This window comes from Calidris pugnax, unplaced genomic scaffold (assembly GCF_001431845.1).
Source record: "Calidris pugnax isolate Ruff unplaced genomic scaffold, ASM143184v1 scaffold34, whole genome shotgun sequence".
Lineage (NCBI taxonomy): Eukaryota > Metazoa > Chordata > Aves > Charadriiformes > Scolopacidae > Calidris > Calidris pugnax.
The window spans coordinates 3,003,015-3,022,500 of record NW_015090771.1 but is presented as its reverse complement, the minus strand read 5'-3'; the positions used below and the strand labels follow the sequence as shown (position 1 = coordinate 3,022,500).

Below are 19,486 nucleotides of genomic sequence, written 5' to 3'. Positions count from 1 at the left end.
TATAATTCTACTTTCCATAATCCCAACAAATTTGATTGATTTTATTCCCCCTGTCCCCCCCACCATGGTAAAATGATTGAAACCCCTCCCTTCAGTAGGCAGTAGTGCACTGTCAAAAAGAGCCCTACAAAACTGTTCTGAAGAGGATGAGATGTAGTCTGTAAAGGCTGGCCATCTAGAGTTCTTCTGTAGTCAGCTGGGGGAGAGATGGTTATCTCCAGAGTGTGATTCATTGTGTCCTTAGCTGTCTAATTAGTGGGCTGAATTATCTCCTGCATGCTGAATTTGATTTTCGTAGAACTTCATGACACCTCTCACCCAGCAGAGCTTCTGAGAAGCTCTTTATAGGAGAAGATGACTACTTGAGATTTGGTGTCTTAACAGTGTCAGGTGAGGTGAATCACTCCTTGTGACTAAATATCCTGCTAATAAGCTGTTTATGCACATGACCTCTCTATATATTATATATAATTTTTCCTGCTAGATCACAAAAATGCAGTAATTGGACATATAAAGAGAAAAGTCACTTAGGCAGTAAGAAATAGGGGAGGAATGTGTGGGTATGAGCCAAGTGGCGCGCTTTGTGTTGCATCACTTAGGCAGTAAGAAATAGGGGAGGAATATGTGGGTATGAGCCAAGTGGCTGCGTTTTGTGTTGCGAACATTTTTATTTTTTTTTCAGAAGTCACTTTGAAATGGAGAAGCTGTTCTGTGGCAGCTGTGTAGGACTTGGGTCGATTCTGTTTCAATTTTAGTTATTTTTCACATATTCTGTTTTTGAAAGTATTTCTTTAAGAATTTCATGTGTGAAGAAATATGAGTCAACTAGAAAGAGCTAAGAGTTACTGGGAAATTCTTGATCTGTTCTTAGAATAAAATGCCATTTTGGCCTTACTTTATAAAAAAATAATTAGCCTACCCTATCCTCCCCCTCTTTCTCTGAGAGATGTTTGTCCCTCTGCCTTTTTCTTTTTGTTTTTTGGTTTTTTTTTCTCCTTTATTTATCCAAGCAGAGTAACTGCAACCAACAAAGGGAAACAAACCAGTAGAAGAAACAGGCTATTTTATTTAAATGTGAAGGCAGAGGTTAAACTATAATGCTCATCTTTCTGGACTTTCTAGACTTGCATTAGGAAATGGAATATCCCAATGTTCATTTTTATGATTCTAGCAATGGCTGATGCGCTTAGGCTTTAAGTGCCTCAAGAGAAAGAAATGTTTGGAAAAACGAGCCTTTGTAAAGACAGGTGTATTGATAGATGAAGTGATCGTGGAGACCATAAATGCCTTTTTAAGTACAGAGCTGATGTCATTGTAGAAAATATATCAAATTCTTGAATTATTCATGTGTTGTTGAAGTTAGTTTACAGAAAAGAAGCTCAGCAAAGATACAGCTGTCCCTTTGTTTTGTTCTATTCCCTCAGTGGAATGAGGAAAGGTTTAATATTCATTTAATTAGGCAGTGTGGTAGAGGGATTTTTGAAATGCTAATGGCTGAAATTATGCAAAACTTCAGAGAAATTAGTTTTATTTGCACTTCAAAAACACGTTTCTGCATCTTGTTAGATGGCACAGTGGTATCACCAATGAGTGCTTCTTATTTAAATCTGTTATTTAAAACACCCATGGAGGGGCTTATGTAATTTCCCGTACAACGTGGAAGTGTTTCCTCATGAAGTGGGGAGGGAAAAAGGTAGCAAATGTTTCTTCATTTCATTTACCTTTAAGATGTTTGCTTGGGATTGAATGAAAAGAACAGCACAGCACTCCTGTGGTAGTACCTCTGCCTTCAGTTCAGAACTAAACAGCTTTTACCACAACTGGGTTTTGCCTGTTAGTGCCAGTTGTGCCATGCTGCCTGCTTCAGCATCTCTGCAGTGTGTTTTGGTGAAGAGCACCGTGATGCACACGGCTGTTCACCTCACTCCCACACAAGTGCCACCTTGAGGTACCCAACTCGGTTGTCATGAGATTCCCTCGAACAGATAACTGGTTTTTATTGCAGGTTCAGTATTTAGAGCCCCTGGTGAGCTGAAACCACAGGCTATTGTGGGATATAATAGATCTAAATTCAAGAGAGTGAGGTGAGGAAAGACTAGCAGCATGTTTCTCAGGTTGCCTTTAATGGTGTGAAGTGATTAATTTAAAATCTGTTCCAGGGAGAACTGTTTGTTCTCGCTCCCGCTAGCAGTGTGGAAGGCTTCAGGGGAGAGTCAGAAAAAAGGGTATTGGGGTCTCATTACAAACCCAATTTTAGCTTCCTATTCTGAAGTTTTATACTGCAGAGAATGCAGGCCCCATGTTATTAACAGAAAAAAATGGGAAATTCTTTAAGAATCAAAAAGTTAAAAATTGCATTTCTTTAAGAGTTCATTTAAACGTGGGGGGAGGAGGAGGGAACCACCCCAAGGCTGTTTTAAATAACTTCTGACTGTTGCCTTTGGGCTTGCATGTCTGTAACAGGAAAGTTTAAGCACAGAGATTTCTCACAATAGCTACCTGATCTCCAGATTTCTTACATCCATTTTTGGGATAGGGGGAGTATTTTATATGAACTCGGCTATTTTTAAATCAAGAAACGTGACTCTAGTCTTAAAGAAATCAAGACAACAGATGAGCTGAAGAATGTGGCTTTTTTTTTTATCATTGAACTTCAGTTTTCTGTGCTGTCTGAAGTTACTTTGACAATCGCATTATCAAGATCCTGTTGCTGGAAAAGTTATCTTTGATACAAGGTAAGCAGACTAGTGATGTTTGCAAACATTCTGGAACAAGAGCTGTCAAAGTTGAGCCCTAGGAGGAGTTTTGAAATCACACTTTTAAGCCTGTGATTTGTTTGCTTTTGTTTGTTGGTTGGGGTTTTTGGTTTGTTTGTGTTTCCCTCTTAGTCTGAGTTGTTTTCTCCACTGTACAGGTTGCTTAAGGATCTCTGTATCTGCTGCTTAGGTGGCAAACTCTCTCTCTTTCCCTCCGGTGACCACCGCAGTGTGGTTATATAAACCAGTTGGAAATCAAGGCACAGCAGAAATTGAGGGTAGGGCCCATTCGAAGAGAAATGGGAGTTTATATTACACTCAATAACAAAACCAGCTCTACTTCAATTGCGTTATTAATTTGCATATTTAAGACAGTTGAAGCCTACATTTTCACCTTGTAAATTAAGCTGAGGAAAAAAATCCAAGTCAGCCGGCACTGAAAGCTCAGCCCGTGCTGGGTAACTTGTCTGGGCTCGTGGTGGGCTCTGTCTGAGGCCTGCAGTGACAATTGAAATTCCTGAGGGTCTTGTGGCAGTCCTGAGGGCTTCAGAGAGTTCAGCCCCTCCCAAAGCCTGAGGTCAGGTGCAGGCCCATTTCCCATAAAAGGCCCATTGCTTTTATTTTTTGGATCAGATGCTGCTCCACAGTTTCCTCTGTTTCAGATAATCCGTCCCCAATACAAATCTCAAGTTTCAAGACCCTGAAAAGTAATTTGTTAGCACTCCTTGGTTTTGGCAGATTTGTCCTTTAGACACCACTGTTTTCTGCCAGGAGTTGTCCTTGGAATGCAAGAACATGGCTTCGTTCATACACTGAACAATGCCAAAATGCTGTGTTTCATCAGTTTATCATCAGTTTGCTTTGAAGAAACTCCACAGGCTCTTCTGAATTTTTTGTTCAGACTTCATCTCTCCAGTTTGCTTCAGTGCTATTAACTTGATTGCCAGTGGTGTTTTGTTGGCAACAACCTGATCTTATGGCGCAGTTGAATTTTGTATGGGTTTTCCAGTAGATATTAGCTTTTCTTGTCTGTTCTCCAAGCTTGCTGGTTGTGATCTTGCTGTCCACAAAGTTCATTCATGTCTATGTTGAGTGCAGGCAGAGCATGTTCAGGTCTGCCTGTGAAAGCCACAAAAACACTCTTTAAAGACTACATCACTCTGGATGAAGTCCTTAATTATGAGATGTTTGAAAGAGCTAAGAGCTTTGTATAAGCACCAAAACACAGACAGGTAATTAGTTACAACAAAAAGATATCACTGGAAATAATCCAAGGCTTAAAAACCTGTTGTATAAAACAAAGAGCCTGAAACAGGAATGAAACCTTCTGCTTCACTCTCTTGAGACCCCACCTGAAGTACTGTGACCAGCTCTGGAGTCCGCAGCACAGGAAAGACATGGATCTGCTGGAGTGTGTCCAGAGGAAGGTCACAAAAGTGATCTCAGGGGGCTGGAACACCTCTCCTACGAGGACAGGCTGAGAGAGTTGAGGTTGTTCAGCTGGAGAAGAGAAGGCTCCGGAGAGACCTTATTGTGGCCTTTCAGTAGCTGAAGGGGCCTACAGGAAAGATGGGGACAAACTTCTTAGCAGGGCCTGTAGAGATAGGACAAGGGGTAGCGGTTTTAAACTGAAAGAGGGCAGATTCAGACTGGATATAATGAAGAAATTTTTTACAATGAGGGTGGTGAAACACTGGGGCAGGTTGCCCAGAGACAGGGTAGATGCTCCATCCCTGGAGACATTCCAGGTCAGGTTGAACGGGGCTTTGAGCAACCTGATCTAGTTGAAGATGTCTCTGCTCGTTGCAGGGGGCAAGGGAGGGCCGCTAAATGACTTTCAAAGGTTCCTTCCAACCAAAACTATTCTATGACACAACCTTTGATGGCTTTTCCAGTTTGTTAATGGCAGACTTTCAAAGTATTAGATGTAATGAGGTACAGCTTTCCATTAAAGAAGCAAAGCAAACTGGTTGGCACATCTACATCATGTATACTAACTCCCATAAAGTGTTGTCTACATCTTGGCAAATTCTTTTTGCATAACTCAGAGCTGTCTTTGGTTTGAGAACTTGAGGTTTTTTATCTTCATTGCTATTGATGTTCCTCTAAGGAAGAACTGAAAGAGCAGGACTGGAAAAGGTGAAGAGAGCACTTTGTATAAGCACCAGAAGTTAGACTGTTGTCCCCTTACAGTGGTGGTAGTTTGTGGCAATGCCACCAATGCCAGCCTGTTTGTCTGGATTCTCAACAACATAGATGCTCCAGCTGCTAGCTTAATGTGTAGTTAACTGTGTCATTTTTCTTAATGTCACTTGTGTTTAAGGCTTTCTTCAACTGAATAACAGCATAACAATGACAGGACCAACACTTAAAAAATGTGACCTTTTAAATAAGCTCAAAGAAAAGCTTGAAAGAGTGTCAAATTGCTTCCAGAGCAGTCTGGAAGAGAACAAGAATAACATCAGTCATTCTCTGCACTTGATAGAGATGAAAAAGGGTGAAGGGAGAAATTGTAGTGCCGTAGCAGGACCAGAGAGAACAAGGGGTTATGTGTCAAGGCAATCCTGGACTCAATCTGAATCTTCCTTCCTTTTGACCTTTTTCAGAATACGGTGGTAAGTGGAAACTGCTTCATTATTTTGCCCAGAACTTCTTTGCACCGCTGCTGCCCGTGGCCTACGAAGACAAAGGTGTGTTGTACATTTATGGTGTCTCAGATCTTCATGTGGACCACAAGCTGACTTTGAGGGTAAGTGACACCTCTCTCACCACTTTGTATCCCTCCCACAAAAATGTGAGAAGCTGAAATGAGCACTTCTTCATATAGACAAGCTTCACTGAGTCCATGCTCCAACACAATGAGGTGCAATTTTGTCTTTAATCTTCTAAGGGGCAACACTGTCCTTTATTATAGTGGTATGTACTGTTTCACAGAAGAAGGAATTAATTGTCTTGCCTGTGGGTGTAGGCCTGAAATTAACTATTCTGTTGAAATCTTAAAGGGACTGATGGTTAAATAGAACGAAGTGTGAAAAATGGTACCTTGCTACTTGACAAAACCATTCCCTGGGTGTTAGAACTAGATTAACTAAGTATGTTGGGGGGGAAAGGATCACAGAATCACATGGGGTTGGAAGGGAGCTCTGGAGATTATCTGGTCCAACCCCCCTGCCAAAGCAGGTCCACCCAGAGCAGGTTGCACAGGAACGTGTCCAGGTGGGGTTTGGAATATCTCCAGAGAAGGAGACTCCGCCACCTCCCTGGGCAGCCTCTTCCAGGGCTCTGCCACCCTCAAAGTGAAGAAGTTCCTCCTCATGTTTAGGTGGAACTTCTTATATTCAAGTTTGTGCCTATTTTCTCTTGTCCTATCCCTGGGCACCATTGAAAAAAGACTGGTCCTGTCCTCTTGACACCCTCCCTTTAAGTATTTATGACCATTGATCAGATCCCCCCCTCAACCTTCTCTTCTCCAGACTAAAAAGACCCAAGTCCCTCAGCCTTATTTTGTAAGAGAGATGCTCCAGGCCCCTCATCATCTTTGTAGCCCTAGGATTGTACCATTGCTGACCAGTACTCAAACTACCCTGCTTTGGGAAAAAGAACCAGATTATTTTCTGAAATATCAACAGAAATTTATGTGTACTTTAATGATAAGGTCACCTGTGCAATGTCACTGTTTTACAATTGATGCCTTCACTGTTTTCTGATAATGCTGTAGAAACTGATAGGATTTCTTCGGTGCTCTTTGGGCTCCTGAGTTGTCCTCTAAAACACAGTCTTGTCTTTCTTTGTTACATTTTGTTTCTGTTAATCATATGGCAACCAGATCCCAAATGAATTTGGGGGCCATTTTGCTCTACGACATGCAATTCCTGACATAAAGGGCATCCCATGTCAAAAAACTGGGAAGGATGGAAAAATAGACCTAGAGACTTGGAATGAGTCAGTTCCTAGTTCACTGCTGTCTGGTGGGCTGCCATGAATTTTCACATTTATAAGGTTACTTATACATAATAATATGTAGTATAGAAAATGTTTGCAGTTTCTGGATAGTCAGTACTTAGAGTAGGACTGCACTTAATTAAATTGTTTATTTCTGGTCTGAATTATTGTAATAGGCTTAAATTCAGATTTTCTGATAACGTCAGAGAAGCATTGGCAGTAGGGTAGTTCTGATGAATACTGTATTTCACAATTTTAGAAAATCTGGAACTTAAAACTTTTGAAAGGAGTTAAGGTTTGTTCCTGACTGCAGTCCCCTGGTAACCCTGTTAAGGTCAAAAATAACGTAAAATTTATGAAGAATGCTGTAATTCTCATTAAGTGCCTGTTCTCCAAATTATGCCTTGGGGTTGTGTGTTTTGTTGTTGGGGTTTTTTGGGTTTTTATGTTGTGTTTTGTTTTGTTTTAACATATGGGGGTGTTTGCAATACATGTGTGATCTCTGGGAATGTCTTTTACTATATTAATATAACTTCCATAATCCCTTTTAAAATGATGCATCTTGCTTCTGTGATTGTGCAGGAGCTCTAGATTACCCAGTTGGGTTACATCAGATAACTCTGAGTAATCTCAAGAAAATCCTTTGTTTGTCTATTTTTAATCAGGGAGGGGAGGAAAAAGAATCAACAAATTAGTCGCTTACTAATTCCATTTCTCAGCACTCCCTTGGCAGGATTTGGCACACACACACACGCCCCCCCCCCTTCTCTCAAGGAGCCTGGAGAAAACAAAAAGCCTTGCAGATCAAGAACAGTAATAGATCCAGACTGTTTGAAACAGACTTCTTCTTAGGTTTATATAATGATCTAACTATTATGCCATATTGATTGTTAAGGTCTTTGTGGAGTTTCTTGCTAGGTAGAAATCAGCTGGTACTGTCAGGAGAACATCTCTTGCAATGAGCAATCTGAAACCCAGGATGCTGGGCTGATTTCACAGATGTAACTTTTCTGCTAAGCTTTGTGCTCTCTCAACGTGCTCAATAGGTCGTTGTCCACTCCTGGAGTTCTTTGGAGCCAGTGTGCACCCTTGCCAAGGACGGTGTGACCGTTAAAGCACAAAGCGCTGTCCCAATCTACAAGGAATCCATAAATGACCTTCTGGAAAGATGCAGAAATTGCACCAGGAAAAGCTGCGTTATTACTTTCTGTCTTGTGGGAGAAGGTGGGCTCCAGAGTCCTACGAACCATCACTTCCTTTCATCACTAAAGGATGCTGAGGGATTACAGAAGTCCCAGCTTAGTGTAAGCATCAGTCATGCTAAATTACTGTATTTTGTTTTGCTAATCTTACTGGTTTGAGTTGTTTGCCTGCTATCCGGTGTCTAATTCCACTGAATGGTCTTTCTCCTTAGCTGTTGCAATTCTAGCTTCCATGCTGAGTTCAAAATCAGATTTTTTTTTTTTTTTTTTTTTTTTGGTGCCACTATATGCATATTTGAGTAAGACTTGTGGTTTGGTTTTGGGGCTTTTTTTGTGGCATTTTTTTTTGTTTGGGTTTTGTTGTAAATAACAAAGTCTCCATTTCATTTGTTTTGACTGTCTTTCACCTGGCTGCATCACCATTGCTCCTTTCATTCTTTTTGGCCCCAGATAGCAAATGGCAAGCGTTGAGGCTGTCAGTACTCAGGTGATGGTACTTCAGTTGAGTGTGGAGTGTGTGACTGTCAGCAGAATTTCCTCTTGAAGTGCTCAAGCTGCCAGAGCAGTGTACCATTGCTAACATGCAATATTGCACGCTCCTTTCCTCCTCCTGCAAATCCCTGCCCTCCAGCTACGGGTTCTAATTTGAATAATAGTGTTTATTTCTTAATATCTGGCAAGTGTGTCAGTCTTCTGAACAGGCACAGAAAGCATCAGTGTTGTATAACATTCTCATTTAGTCCATTTGCTGCTTTTCCCTAGATTTCTTCTGCTCCTGGCAAGTGTGCTCTGTGTATAGAGATCAAGCATGCCCTGTGTGTGTGTGTGTGTCTGTGTGTGTACACACACATTTTGTTGAGCCTCGCTTCTTAACATGTAAATCTTATTGCAAAATTCTTAATCAGCAAATTGGCAGGATGGGGACCCCTGCGTTCTCACATTTGGCTTCCAAACTGCAGCTTTGCTCTTTGGAGCTAAACTAAACAAGGGGGGAATAGAGATCTTTAATCTCTTTGAATCTGGACCAGCATAATTGCTTTACACAAAAAACTGGGCCAGATTTTCCCCTCTTATCTCTTTCACGGCAGCATGGCCTGCCCTCCTGAGTATACAAAGGAAACAGATCAGCCTGGTTTTATTTTATTTTTTTTTTCAGCCGGTGGCACAATCTGGAGTCTGAGTCATGCTGGGTTTTTTTGTGGATGACATCATCAATAATAAAAGCTCTGTAACTGGAGCATCGTTGGGAAATTTCACTCCTTTTTCCCATGGCTGTGTTGTCTCTGCAGTACTAATAAGGAAGCTAGCAAGGATAAATGCAAAGTGGTTATTTTAAGAAAGCATGCAGCTGTGATTTAAAAAATTACTCTGTTTTGTTAGAAGCTGGTGCTTCCACACATAGTTACTAATAAACTAACTAGGCTTTCAAATACATTGCTAATCAAAGCACTGCTCTTCATGGCATTGCTTTTAAAATACATGAAGACTTTTGTGTTCTTCAGAAAGCACAAACTGTAAAGGATGTACGTGTTTTCTTAAAAATGAATAGTGGTGTTTTTCTTTTAAGCAGGACATGATTTCTGCATTTAACGTAATCTGTCTGCTTTTGATAGTTATTTGGTATTTGGAAATGATGTGGCATAATATTTCATGATGGTGAATGCTGCATGAAAATGCATCCTGGTTGTTCTTTTAAGTGTCTCTGAGATTATCTACTGATAGAACTTAATATAAAACATTATACCTTGTTCTGATATTTCACAGCGTGGCTGCCTTCTAAATGTAGTGTACTATGTACAAGTCAGATTACCATTTATTCAGTTATTTTTCATAAGAAGATGGTAGAATGATAATACTTCATGGCATTTTATCACAATCTGTAGTCCTCTGTAGGAAGGCTATATTTTGCATGATATTTACATATGAATCCTGTTGGTTCAACCTTTTGTTCCAGAAGAGAATGGTAATTTTGATCGAATGTGGTTGTTCAGTCTGCTTTATTGACATGCAGGTCTTTCCCAGTTGGAGTGTAACTGGGTTCTTCTTTAACATTTTCTTTTATTCATTCAGTTGGAGTGTAACTGGGTTCTTCTTTAACACGTACATTTTATTTTATTCATTTATTTATTTATTTTATTTCTCTTCCAGGCCTCTGTATCCCAACAAGATGATGTTTATATATTTGTTCTTCAGACCACTGCGATTGCTCCTTTTGTTTCTCTGGATGTAGGGAGTATAAAAGGCAGATTTAGTGATAATGGTTTCCTCATGACTGAAAAGAAGAAAGTGGTTGTGTTTTATCCTTGGGAACCTACCAGTGTTGAAGAACTAGAAAAGTCACTAACCTTGACCTCTCTGGTGGACGTTGTCTGAGGATACTTCATTTCCTTCTAGAGAAGGAGTGAAAAAATGAGAAGAATTTGACTGAAGTCGAAGTGACGTACGATTTGAGCTGACTGGAGAGCATTCTGTCTGTTCCTGTCGTGTATGAATTTTAACTACTGGTTCAATGTAAAGATACCAAGAGCAAAGCTTGCATATCATGTATGTGGTGTATTGAAAGTAAGGCTTTCTTGGGTAACGAGAAAAATAATCCCATTTATAAAATAGCAGGGGTGAGCGGGTACAAGAGAGCTAGTCTGAGTTCTCCACACGAGGTTGGAGTTGGGAATCCATCCTAAGAGGCAACACAAATCTGTGCCTCCAGACTATGGTTGTAAAAATCCCTATTTTTTCCAGTTTCGCTATGCCACAAGTGGAAATTCATCACAGGGTAACGGCAAAGCGTGCTGGGGGCAAGGGAGAGGGGCAGGGAGTGAAGCTGGGACCACCTCCACAGGTGTGCTCCACTTGGAGATGTTTGCTCTGTCTACACCCAAATGGGGACAGCGCTTGTCCTACCCTTTCATGTAGGTGGCTGTCACTCCATGGGGATCCTGTCAGCCTCCTGCAAGGTAGGCTTACAAATAGACATGAAACCTGGGCTCTCCAGTCAGACACCAGGAGATTTGTTCCCCCTTCTGCAAGGGGAATTGAGCACGAGACTTGTTTTCTTCTTTCTTTTCGTGCAACATGAGTGATCACCTTGAGAGCTCTGCATCCAGCTTTGACTGTTCCCAGATTGCTGCAGGTGCAGTCACAAACCTTCCCTGTTGTGTGGGATCCTGCGTAATGAGGTGTGATATGAGATGTGCCTGGCTGTGGGGGAAAGGAACGGGGAGAAGAGACAACTGAAGGTGAAAAGAGAAAGGAGGCAATACAGAGAAGAAACGGTCATGTGAGAAGACCACAGAGTTAGAAGTGACCTCTGCTTCTCCAGTAGACGCATGGTGTGGGAGCTGCTGGTCTCAGACAATGCTGCCCAGCTCTTCTGTTACCTCCTGCCATTCCTCATGAGCGGCCCCGTGCTCCACACCCATCCTCCTCTTTCCAACAAAGGAGAACCTCAACATCTTAATTTTGCTTCTTTGTGCATGGGTTCTCCATAGAAGATGACACATGATTAGATCTGGTGGCACATTGTGCTCCTTAGCCCATACAAAGTAATGGTGCTTCACCTTCTGTTTCTGAGTAAGTTGTTCTTAAAATGTCTAGGTTTGCCATAGAAATGTTACCTCGCTTTGGCATTTGATACAAAGCCAATCAGTTTGCTTCAGCAGGGGGTACTACTGTAGCCTGTGGAGCTGGAAGCCTGAGTGTTTGGCTGTCAGGAGATTTCAGGCCACCAGTCTGTGCCGTGGTGATTGAAGTACTGGGACCAGTCCTGACCAGCTGGGATCTTGCTGGGGTTCTACAAAGATTCTCTCGCAGACCAAGCAAGTATTAATTTTCTTGCAAAGTATCCAGCAGTATCAGCACTTCACAGTAGGTATTTGAACAATCTCTACTTGTAATGTCCTTCACCGTAAAAGCACCACGTGGGTGATGTTTGTGGGTGGTGCTGGAGGTCTGGAGCACGTGTGGGGAGAGGAGCTGTGTGTTCCATTGCTCAGATAGAGAACTTGGAACTGGGGATTGGTTTTTTTGCAATGATCAGTTTTAATGGGCAAAAAGATGAGTGTATTGGCTGATGCTCGGCAACCTCTGGTGTTTTTTGACTTAGGTGTTAACCAAAACCGATGTAGTCCTGATCAAGAGGAAAAACTTAAAGATGAAAGGGAAATGATAAATGGGAGTTGCTTACAAGTGCTTTATTAGGTCACCGAAAAAACTAACCACACTTGTATAGGAGGGCTTTTCTGATTCAAAACTTGTCCTAGTTGAAAGAAAACATGAAAGCAATCAAAATGTGTATGTCTATGTGACAAATGTTTATAGGTTATATAAAATAGGGAAAATTATAGTCATTAATAAAACTTAACAGTTAGAAAATGCAGACATTGATAAAGGAAATCTACAAGTTATCTGTGAGGCGTCCTGGGCCAACAATACAAGAAAAAACCTTCAGTTTTGTCAGTGTCCTGGAATCGAAGTGGAGTCAAAGCAGCAACAGAGCCAATATAAGGTAAGGATGAAAAAATGTGGAGGAAAGAAAAATCAATGGAATATATATGGAATAAATATGTATAAATATATATATAAAAATATGATTAATAAATATTGCTGCAGTCTATTAGGAAAAGGGCAGGTTGGTTGATGTCCTTCTCTTACCTGGATATAGAAGTGTCTCTTCCAGCAACATCTAGATAGATTTTCAAAATGGCACTTCATAGTGTTAAATAAATAAAACTTTGATGGAATTACTTGTTTCAAAGACAATCAAGAAGAATATCTGAAGGTCGATGGTATTTGTCCTTGGTGCATCTCAGAATATGAAGTTTCAGAGATGTAGAAAAGAGCTTTTGGATTGCTAGAAGCCATAAACCATAAACTTGGATAACTGTGACCTTTGTTTAGCTTGTCACAAATCTTAGGCAAAATCATGAAAGAAATGATGTGGTACATGATCAATAATTGATGAAGTGGGTATGCAACTGATGCCTATCTGCACTGTTACGCAGAAAAACAGTCTTTTACAAAACGTGTTGGGGTTTTGGTGGTGGTTTCTGCTTGTTTTGTTTTGTTTCCTGTTGCTGTCTGCAGTTTCCAGACTGGCATAAAAAAAGTTCAGACAATTTTAAAATTATTGTTAATTTTGAAGGTCAGAAGCTCCCTAAAGAGTGGGTCCATTCTTTCTGACTGGAAAGCTTTAATTCAGTCCTGAGTGCTGTTATGAGAGATTAGGAATGGCTGAAGCCAAATGCTTGCGCTCGAAGCAGAATTTTATGGGGGAGGTTCACTTCCATTATTGTCTTAATATCCTTAATATGTTCTTTTGGTTTCCTGGTGTTGTAGCAGGTATGTATTTATAGATGCTGTTTTCTTCTCTTTCCCCGTGCAGCGGTGGCTGTAACATGTACCTTGGTTAAGGCTTGTTTCCCCTTAGCGGTGGCTGTAACATGTACCTTGGTTAAGCGTTTCCCCTCGGTACTTTTGCATACTGTGCTGTACTTGGTGACATTGTTCTCCCTTTGTCTCAGATCAGGGCACAGACAGGAAAGCAGCACCAGAGAGATCTTCAAAAACTCCTACGGACACATCCATCCATCTGCAGCCACGTGAGCGCCCTGGCAGCTACTCGGCAGCACCTCTATCACCAGGTGGATCTGATGGGCTGGGGACCAGCAGCAGGAGCACTAGAAAGAGCATTTGGTAAGTGTCACGGTGCTTGTCCTCAGTGTCATTAAGTTATTGGTGGCAGCAGTAGAGCGGAGCGGCCTCATCAGTATTCCTGCAATGTTTTGGTCAAGGGATCACAGAGTTTGCTTGTGCTGATGGCCTTTGTTTGCTTTGGGGCTCCCTCTGGGCTGTTCTCCACCGATGGCCAAAGCAGCAGAGTTCCCCTCAGCAGGAGCCAAGCACAGGACTTGAGAGCAGGTTTTGGAAGAAAGCTGTATGGCACTGGCTCATTCATTGTCCCAAGACTGGTCTCTGGCAGAGATTTGACTCTGAACCCATTCAAGACCTGTAGAGACATTTTGTGCTTTAGAGGGCACCTCTTTATTGGTACTTTCTGCCACACAAGGAAGAGTTATTTTGCTCCAGTTTACTGGAACATGTCCTTGGAAGCTTTTCCAAGTTCTTCTACATCTGTTCCAGGACAGAAGCGTGTATAAATGTATCTAAAGTTCCTCTCTAAGTGTTTGCAGCTGTGAAGCTTTCTCAGTCTTTGTTACCTGCTGCTTGCACACCTTGGGGCCTGGGCAATTTTTCTGCCTTAGAGGCACATCTTCAGTACTTTTAGTTCTATTAGTCCCCTTTGGATTCTGGAGATGTGTAGCAGACACCACTTGAGTGGTAGCAGTGTCACGTGCAGAGGAACAGGCCAGTGAGTTTCTTCTTCTCAGCGAAGGACAGTTTGGTTTTGTAGCTTCCAAGCCAGCCTTTCCATTGTCGGGATTGCAGTTTTCTTTCTTGCCCTCCGAGGGGTAAGTTGAGTCATCCAGGAACTTGTGGTTTGAATGTTTAAGGACATGTTAAGTCTGTTAAGATTTGCCTGTATCGCTTACACTTTCTCTTGCTAGGCCTGGTTCCTCTGCGTGCTGCCTTTATCCTCACACCTGCAAGGAGCCTGACTACCTCCCAGGTGCCATCAGTACAAGAATCAGCAAGCTCTGTACAGGATGACCACCTACTAATACGGAAAAAGGTAAGCAGAAAGAGTAAAGCTGTGTTTTAGCATCTTACTTTGACTGAACTGCTTGAGGTAATAGGAACCACACAAGACAACACGAGTGTTAAGACAGATGGGAAGAGTTGTTCTATTACATGACTCAACTAAAAATCTACTGTTCCTGTTTGAATTAGTGAGAATACTTTAAAATTACTATTTTCCTGTTTTCTAAACAAAGGGGTAAAAAGGAAAAAAAAAAAAAAAGGATCAAAGCCTCTTTTGTTAAATAGACAGAAACTGAGATGCTGCAAGAAAAGAAGCTGCCAGGCTGCCATTGAAAGCACTTGAATACAGAGGGCCTAGGGGAGGTGTCCCACTGTTCATTGCATGATCGCCAGCCTAAGGAACAGCTAGTGTGCAGCATTTGGCTACAGGAAATACAGCCCCAGGTGTCTGCTGGTGGTTTAAAAGCAGAGCTGGTCAGAAATAAGGCTAAAAGGCTAAAATGGACACCCAGGATGCCCTGGTGACCTGCAGGATTGTAGAATCATAGAATGGTTCAGGTTTGAAGGGAGCTTACAGATCATCGAGTTCCAACCCCCCTGCCCTGGGCAGGGACACCTCCCACCAGCCCAGGTTGCTCAAAGCCCCATCCAGCCTGGCCTTGAACCCCTCCAGGGATGGGGACAGTCCCCTGAGCTGTGGTGGAAATTCTGTGGCAGCAGGTGGTGCCTTTGACTCAGCCAGCAGCTCTGCCAAGGCTCCAAAAGGCCCTTCCTTCCCCAGAGTATGAGAGCCTGTTACATTGAAATGCAGAGAACACTGGACACGTACATTAATGGAACAAAACATCCATATGCCTTTGGCACTGCAGGGGTAGGTTATACATACAATAACAGAGAGAAAGAATGGCATTTTTACTATTATGCATCTTGTTTTTCTGGAAGTAATTAACCTACTCAGTAATTCAGCTGGATATAAAATTATTTCACAAAGTTTTTTTTCATTACTCATTGTTTAATTCATTACAGCAAATACTGGCTCTAAATGTGACCTTTCTCAAGGTTTACCTTGATTCATTTTCTCAGGCGTGACACCCAGGTTCCTGAAGACTGAGCTGAGCCAAGAACAGCACCGTCAATTTTTATCTATTTTCGTGTCAAGAAAATCAGCTACAAGTGAGTGATAAAGGTACAGTGCTGCTCCTTGCTTTTTTATCATGAAATCTGGTATCTATTCTTGCTAGTGCCAACATCTGCAACATTTACACTCACCATCTCAGAATTAACATGCAAAAGAAGAAATGCTGCTCAGGAACACAGTTATTTGAGGACTTTCTAGAGAGCCCAAAGAAGAATTGTCTCTTCAGAGTTTTGCTGAGACACGAAATAGTTGGTTTCAGTGTAAATGATTCTCTGCTGCCTTAATTATGAGAACAGAACTAAAAGAGACCATGAATCAGTCTTTGGTTCTGAAGCACAGACAAGGCACAGCTGCTCAGCAGTAGCTGATGTTCCTGGTCTCCCACCATAAAAGATACTTCATCTTAAGACGGGTGACTTGCAACCCTTTTATTTATTTTAGTGCTTGGAAAGCACTTTGTATCAATACCTTAATCTTTAATAACTCTACTTGAAAGATATGTAGAAAGTACAAGTGAAGACGAGATTTCATTTTGGGTTTTTATTATAAAAGTAAAGTAAAATAAAAATAGGCATTTAAAAAGCACATTTTTTAAAAGGAACAGATATAAAAAAAATATTTACAAATAGAAGAATACCAAACTTGAATTTTTTTTTTGAATAAGAGGCACCAAAGTTAAGTTTAAATACATTATTTGAAATATACAAGATTTTTTTTTTTACGATTCTCTTTTCTCTCTGAATTGTCATTGTGATTAATGATTTTTCTTTGCCAGCTACTTTATGAGTTTTTTTCATGCAACTGTGCTGCAAAAATTATGAAGAGAGCAGCTAGACACAGTCTCCTTTGATTGCTCTGCGTGCCTTACCTCTTTGTATTGAGTTAGTTGTTTTTTGAATAAGAGGCACCAAAGTTAAGTTTAAATACATTATTTGAAATATACAAGATTTTTTTTTTTACGATTCTCTTTTCTCTCTGAATTGTTTTTGTGATTAATGATTTTTCTTGGCCAGATAGTTTATGAGTTTTTTTCCTGCAACTGTGCTGCAAAAAGTATGAAGAGAGCAGCTAGACACAGTCTCTTTTGATTGCTCTGCGTGCCTTACCTCTTTGTATTGAGTTAGTTGGTATCATGCATTAACAAGGAGTGACGACTTGTCATCTGTCACAGAAAATGTATTGAGTTAGTTGGTATCATGCATTAACGAGTGACGTAACGAGTGACGACTTGTCATCTGTCACAGAAAGTCCTTGCAAACCAGAAAGGCTCCGTCAGTCCTTCGCGGTGTCCAGCGCTGTGTATTACTGCAGCAGCAGACCCCGCTGATTATGTATGGCTTGTAAATGAATACAATTAAACCTACTTGAAGGAAGCGATGGTTAGGAGTCGCGTGCTGAAGTTGCTGTTTGTTCAGGTTGTGTGTGGTTCCTCCAGCAGATGCTTTCGGTTGTGAATTCACTTCCCTCTGGCCAGGATGACTCCGATGTGATTTGAAATGTCAGGTTTGTTGCGTGTTGCTAATGGGCCATGGCTAGTTGGCTACGGAACTGCTTTGCGCTGAACTCTCGTGTCCGCAGCCCAGGGTCATTTTGGCGAGTGTTACTGAGGACTTGCTGTTCAGAGAGTCTGAGTAAGTGAAGCTCAGCTTGCGGAAGGAGGTCTCCACGCCGCTGTCGCACATGCTTTCGTTGTCTGCAAATTTGCTGTTATAAAGCTCGCCTGAGGAAGAGAGAAAAGGGAAATACATTATCGTTTGTGTTGCTGCAGTAATGTTGCTTTCAGAAAAGTCTAAGGAATGCAAACCGATAGGTTAAAGCTCTTCTGTGAGAAAATATCTATAGTTATTATAATACAAAAAGCTGTGCTGGATGTTTTCAGTTGACCAAAGCACGTGATCTGATGTGCTGCTGGCAGAGATCAGCTTGGAGCTTGGATGGGATGAGAAGCCTGGTGCTCTGCTGTCACTGCTCTAGTCAGGACTCTGCCCGAGCGTGGTAGTAGCTGGGTAAAAGGCTCTCAGATTCCTAGATTGTGCACAAGTACACAGCTCCAGGATGAGGCTCCTAAGACTTTCTCATGTTATTTCACTTACAGATTTATTTTTGAGACAAATACTTGAATAATTTTCATCTAGTAAGAAGGCTGAAATATGAAGGAGTCAGCTGTCATCTATGCAAGATCCACAAAAGGAGTGCCTGGCTGCAAGAGAACAGTATCTGAGTTGAAGGTATGGTGTGGTCAGCATAGTGGAGTTCAGTATTGTTTTTCTAAAAAAAGCATCATAACATAAATTTGTGATACAGTCCATTTATGTTGCAAAGCAGCAGAACCCTTCCTACCCTTCAAGATTAATCTGAAGAGGCAATATGTGTATAAGCCCATTTTCAGATAGGTGTGAATGTGCCATGACTGAACAAACACTTTTTGTATAGAGAGTAAACTGGCAAGGTCAGACCAGGATGGAGTTACTGTGGGGTTTCTTTTTTCTTTTCAGAAGTAGCTACAGTTGAACAAACACTTTTTGTATAGAGAGTAAACTGGCAAGGTCAGACCAGGATGGAGTTACTGTGGGGTTTCTTTTTTCTTTTCAGAAATAGCTACAGTATTTTCACATAGGGTGTAAGCTTCCACATCAGGGTGTTGGCAGCAGTACTGGTGTTTGAACAGGGCATCAGGAAAAAACAAAGGGTTTTGTTACTTGACACGGCCAGGCAGCGACTAAACATCCCTGATGACTTACTGCCTTCTCACAACCGCTGGTTTTCCGTTGCTGGAGTCCCTTGCCCAAAAATGCCATGGGACCTCCATCATTGAAGGTGCTCAAAACTCAACTGAACATGACATGGGCAACCTCATGCAATGTTAGACTTGCCCTGCTCTGAGGCAGCAGCTGGACAGCATCAACTGCCAGAGGTCCCTTGTAACTTAAGCCCCTCCATCATTGAAGGTGCTCAAAACTCAACTGCCGGAGGTCCCTTGTAACTTAAGCTATCCCTGATTTCTCTGCCTAGAGAACACTGGGCCATTTGGAGTGCCACATGCTACGGAACGAAAAATATAATACCAAAATATTACTGAGAAGTTTATGAACCCAAACCATTTTTGTTTATCCAGAAATGGGAGGGTTGGGGGTTGCAAAAAAAAAAGGCCCTCAAAAGATAATGGCACTTGTACAGGCCTGGGAGATCATGGCCCAGTTTATCTTTTGAAACTTATCCCCAGTACATCCAAGGAATGACATGCATAAGTGGCAGATGCCTGGTTTCAGAAATGGAGGCCGTATAATCAATACTGCAATGCAGGGCTACTGATTCTAATGGTCCATTTTCCCTCTCTTCTAGGCACAGCAAAAGTCTACAAGAAGAAAGTTGTGCTGCAGTGAAATATTCCTGAAACAGGTGAGCAGCCTGGGCATTGTGTGTAAGAAACCATCCAACCTATCAGCAGTCTAAGGTGGAGAGGGTGGGGGTGAGAGAATAGAAAAAACTTCTTAAATGCAGCTCTAGATGTTTTGCTGTCAATTTTACCTGTCTCTCCAGTTGCAAAAGTGGGCTGTAATGATGACGGAAGAGCTTTTGCTGTCTTGTCCTCCAGGTGAGACGGGCTTGGTGAGACGGACAGTGCTTTCTGAATGATTTCAATGGCTTCTGTGTGACCCATCTCTCTCAAAGCAGCAATCAACTCTTGAACTGTACCACCAGAAACCTAAGAGAGAAGACACCAGATGCTTACTGTCATCCAGGTTGCCTAAAACTGAAGGGCTGCACTGTCCACCGTGCAGGAGGACGAG

General features: G+C 41.7%; 2 protein-coding genes across 8 annotated transcripts in view; one reads left to right on the top strand and one right to left on the bottom strand.

The window, feature by feature from the left end:
* The window catches only part of MANBA (mannosidase, beta A, lysosomal), a 57,548-nt gene extending 38,117 nt beyond the window's left edge, over positions 1–19,431 (top strand). For 3 of the 7 annotated variants that reach the window (XM_014940515.1, XM_014940545.1, XM_014940537.1), the window contains exons 15-17: positions 5,363–5,505; positions 7,745–8,002; positions 10,049–10,443. In XM_014940515.1, coding sequence (XP_014796001.1) covers positions 5,363–5,505; positions 7,745–8,002; positions 10,049–10,273 — 626 coding nt within the window. In that variant the 3' untranslated portion in view covers positions 10,274–10,443. Of the gene's footprint in view, positions 1–5,362; positions 5,506–7,744; positions 8,003–10,048; positions 10,444–12,276; positions 12,405–13,419; positions 13,592–14,463; positions 14,589–15,640; positions 15,744–17,133; positions 17,199–17,790; positions 17,924–19,037; positions 19,095–19,290 lie in introns of those variants that run through there. The other 4 variants (XR_001411809.1, XR_001411803.1, XR_001411810.1 and 1 more) reach the window with 4 other exon arrangements.
* Positions 16,935–19,486, bottom strand: part of NFKB1 (nuclear factor of kappa light polypeptide gene enhancer in B-cells 1) — a 79,010-nt gene continuing 76,458 nt past the window's right edge. Inside the window, exons 26-27 of the mRNA XM_014940494.1 lie at positions 19,224–19,401; positions 16,935–17,415 (exon numbers count right to left, since the gene is read on the bottom strand). Of these exons, the coding sequence (XP_014795980.1) occupies positions 17,228–17,415; positions 19,224–19,401 (366 nt within the window). The 3' untranslated portion in view covers positions 16,935–17,227. The remainder of the gene's footprint in view (positions 17,416–19,223; positions 19,402–19,486) is intronic.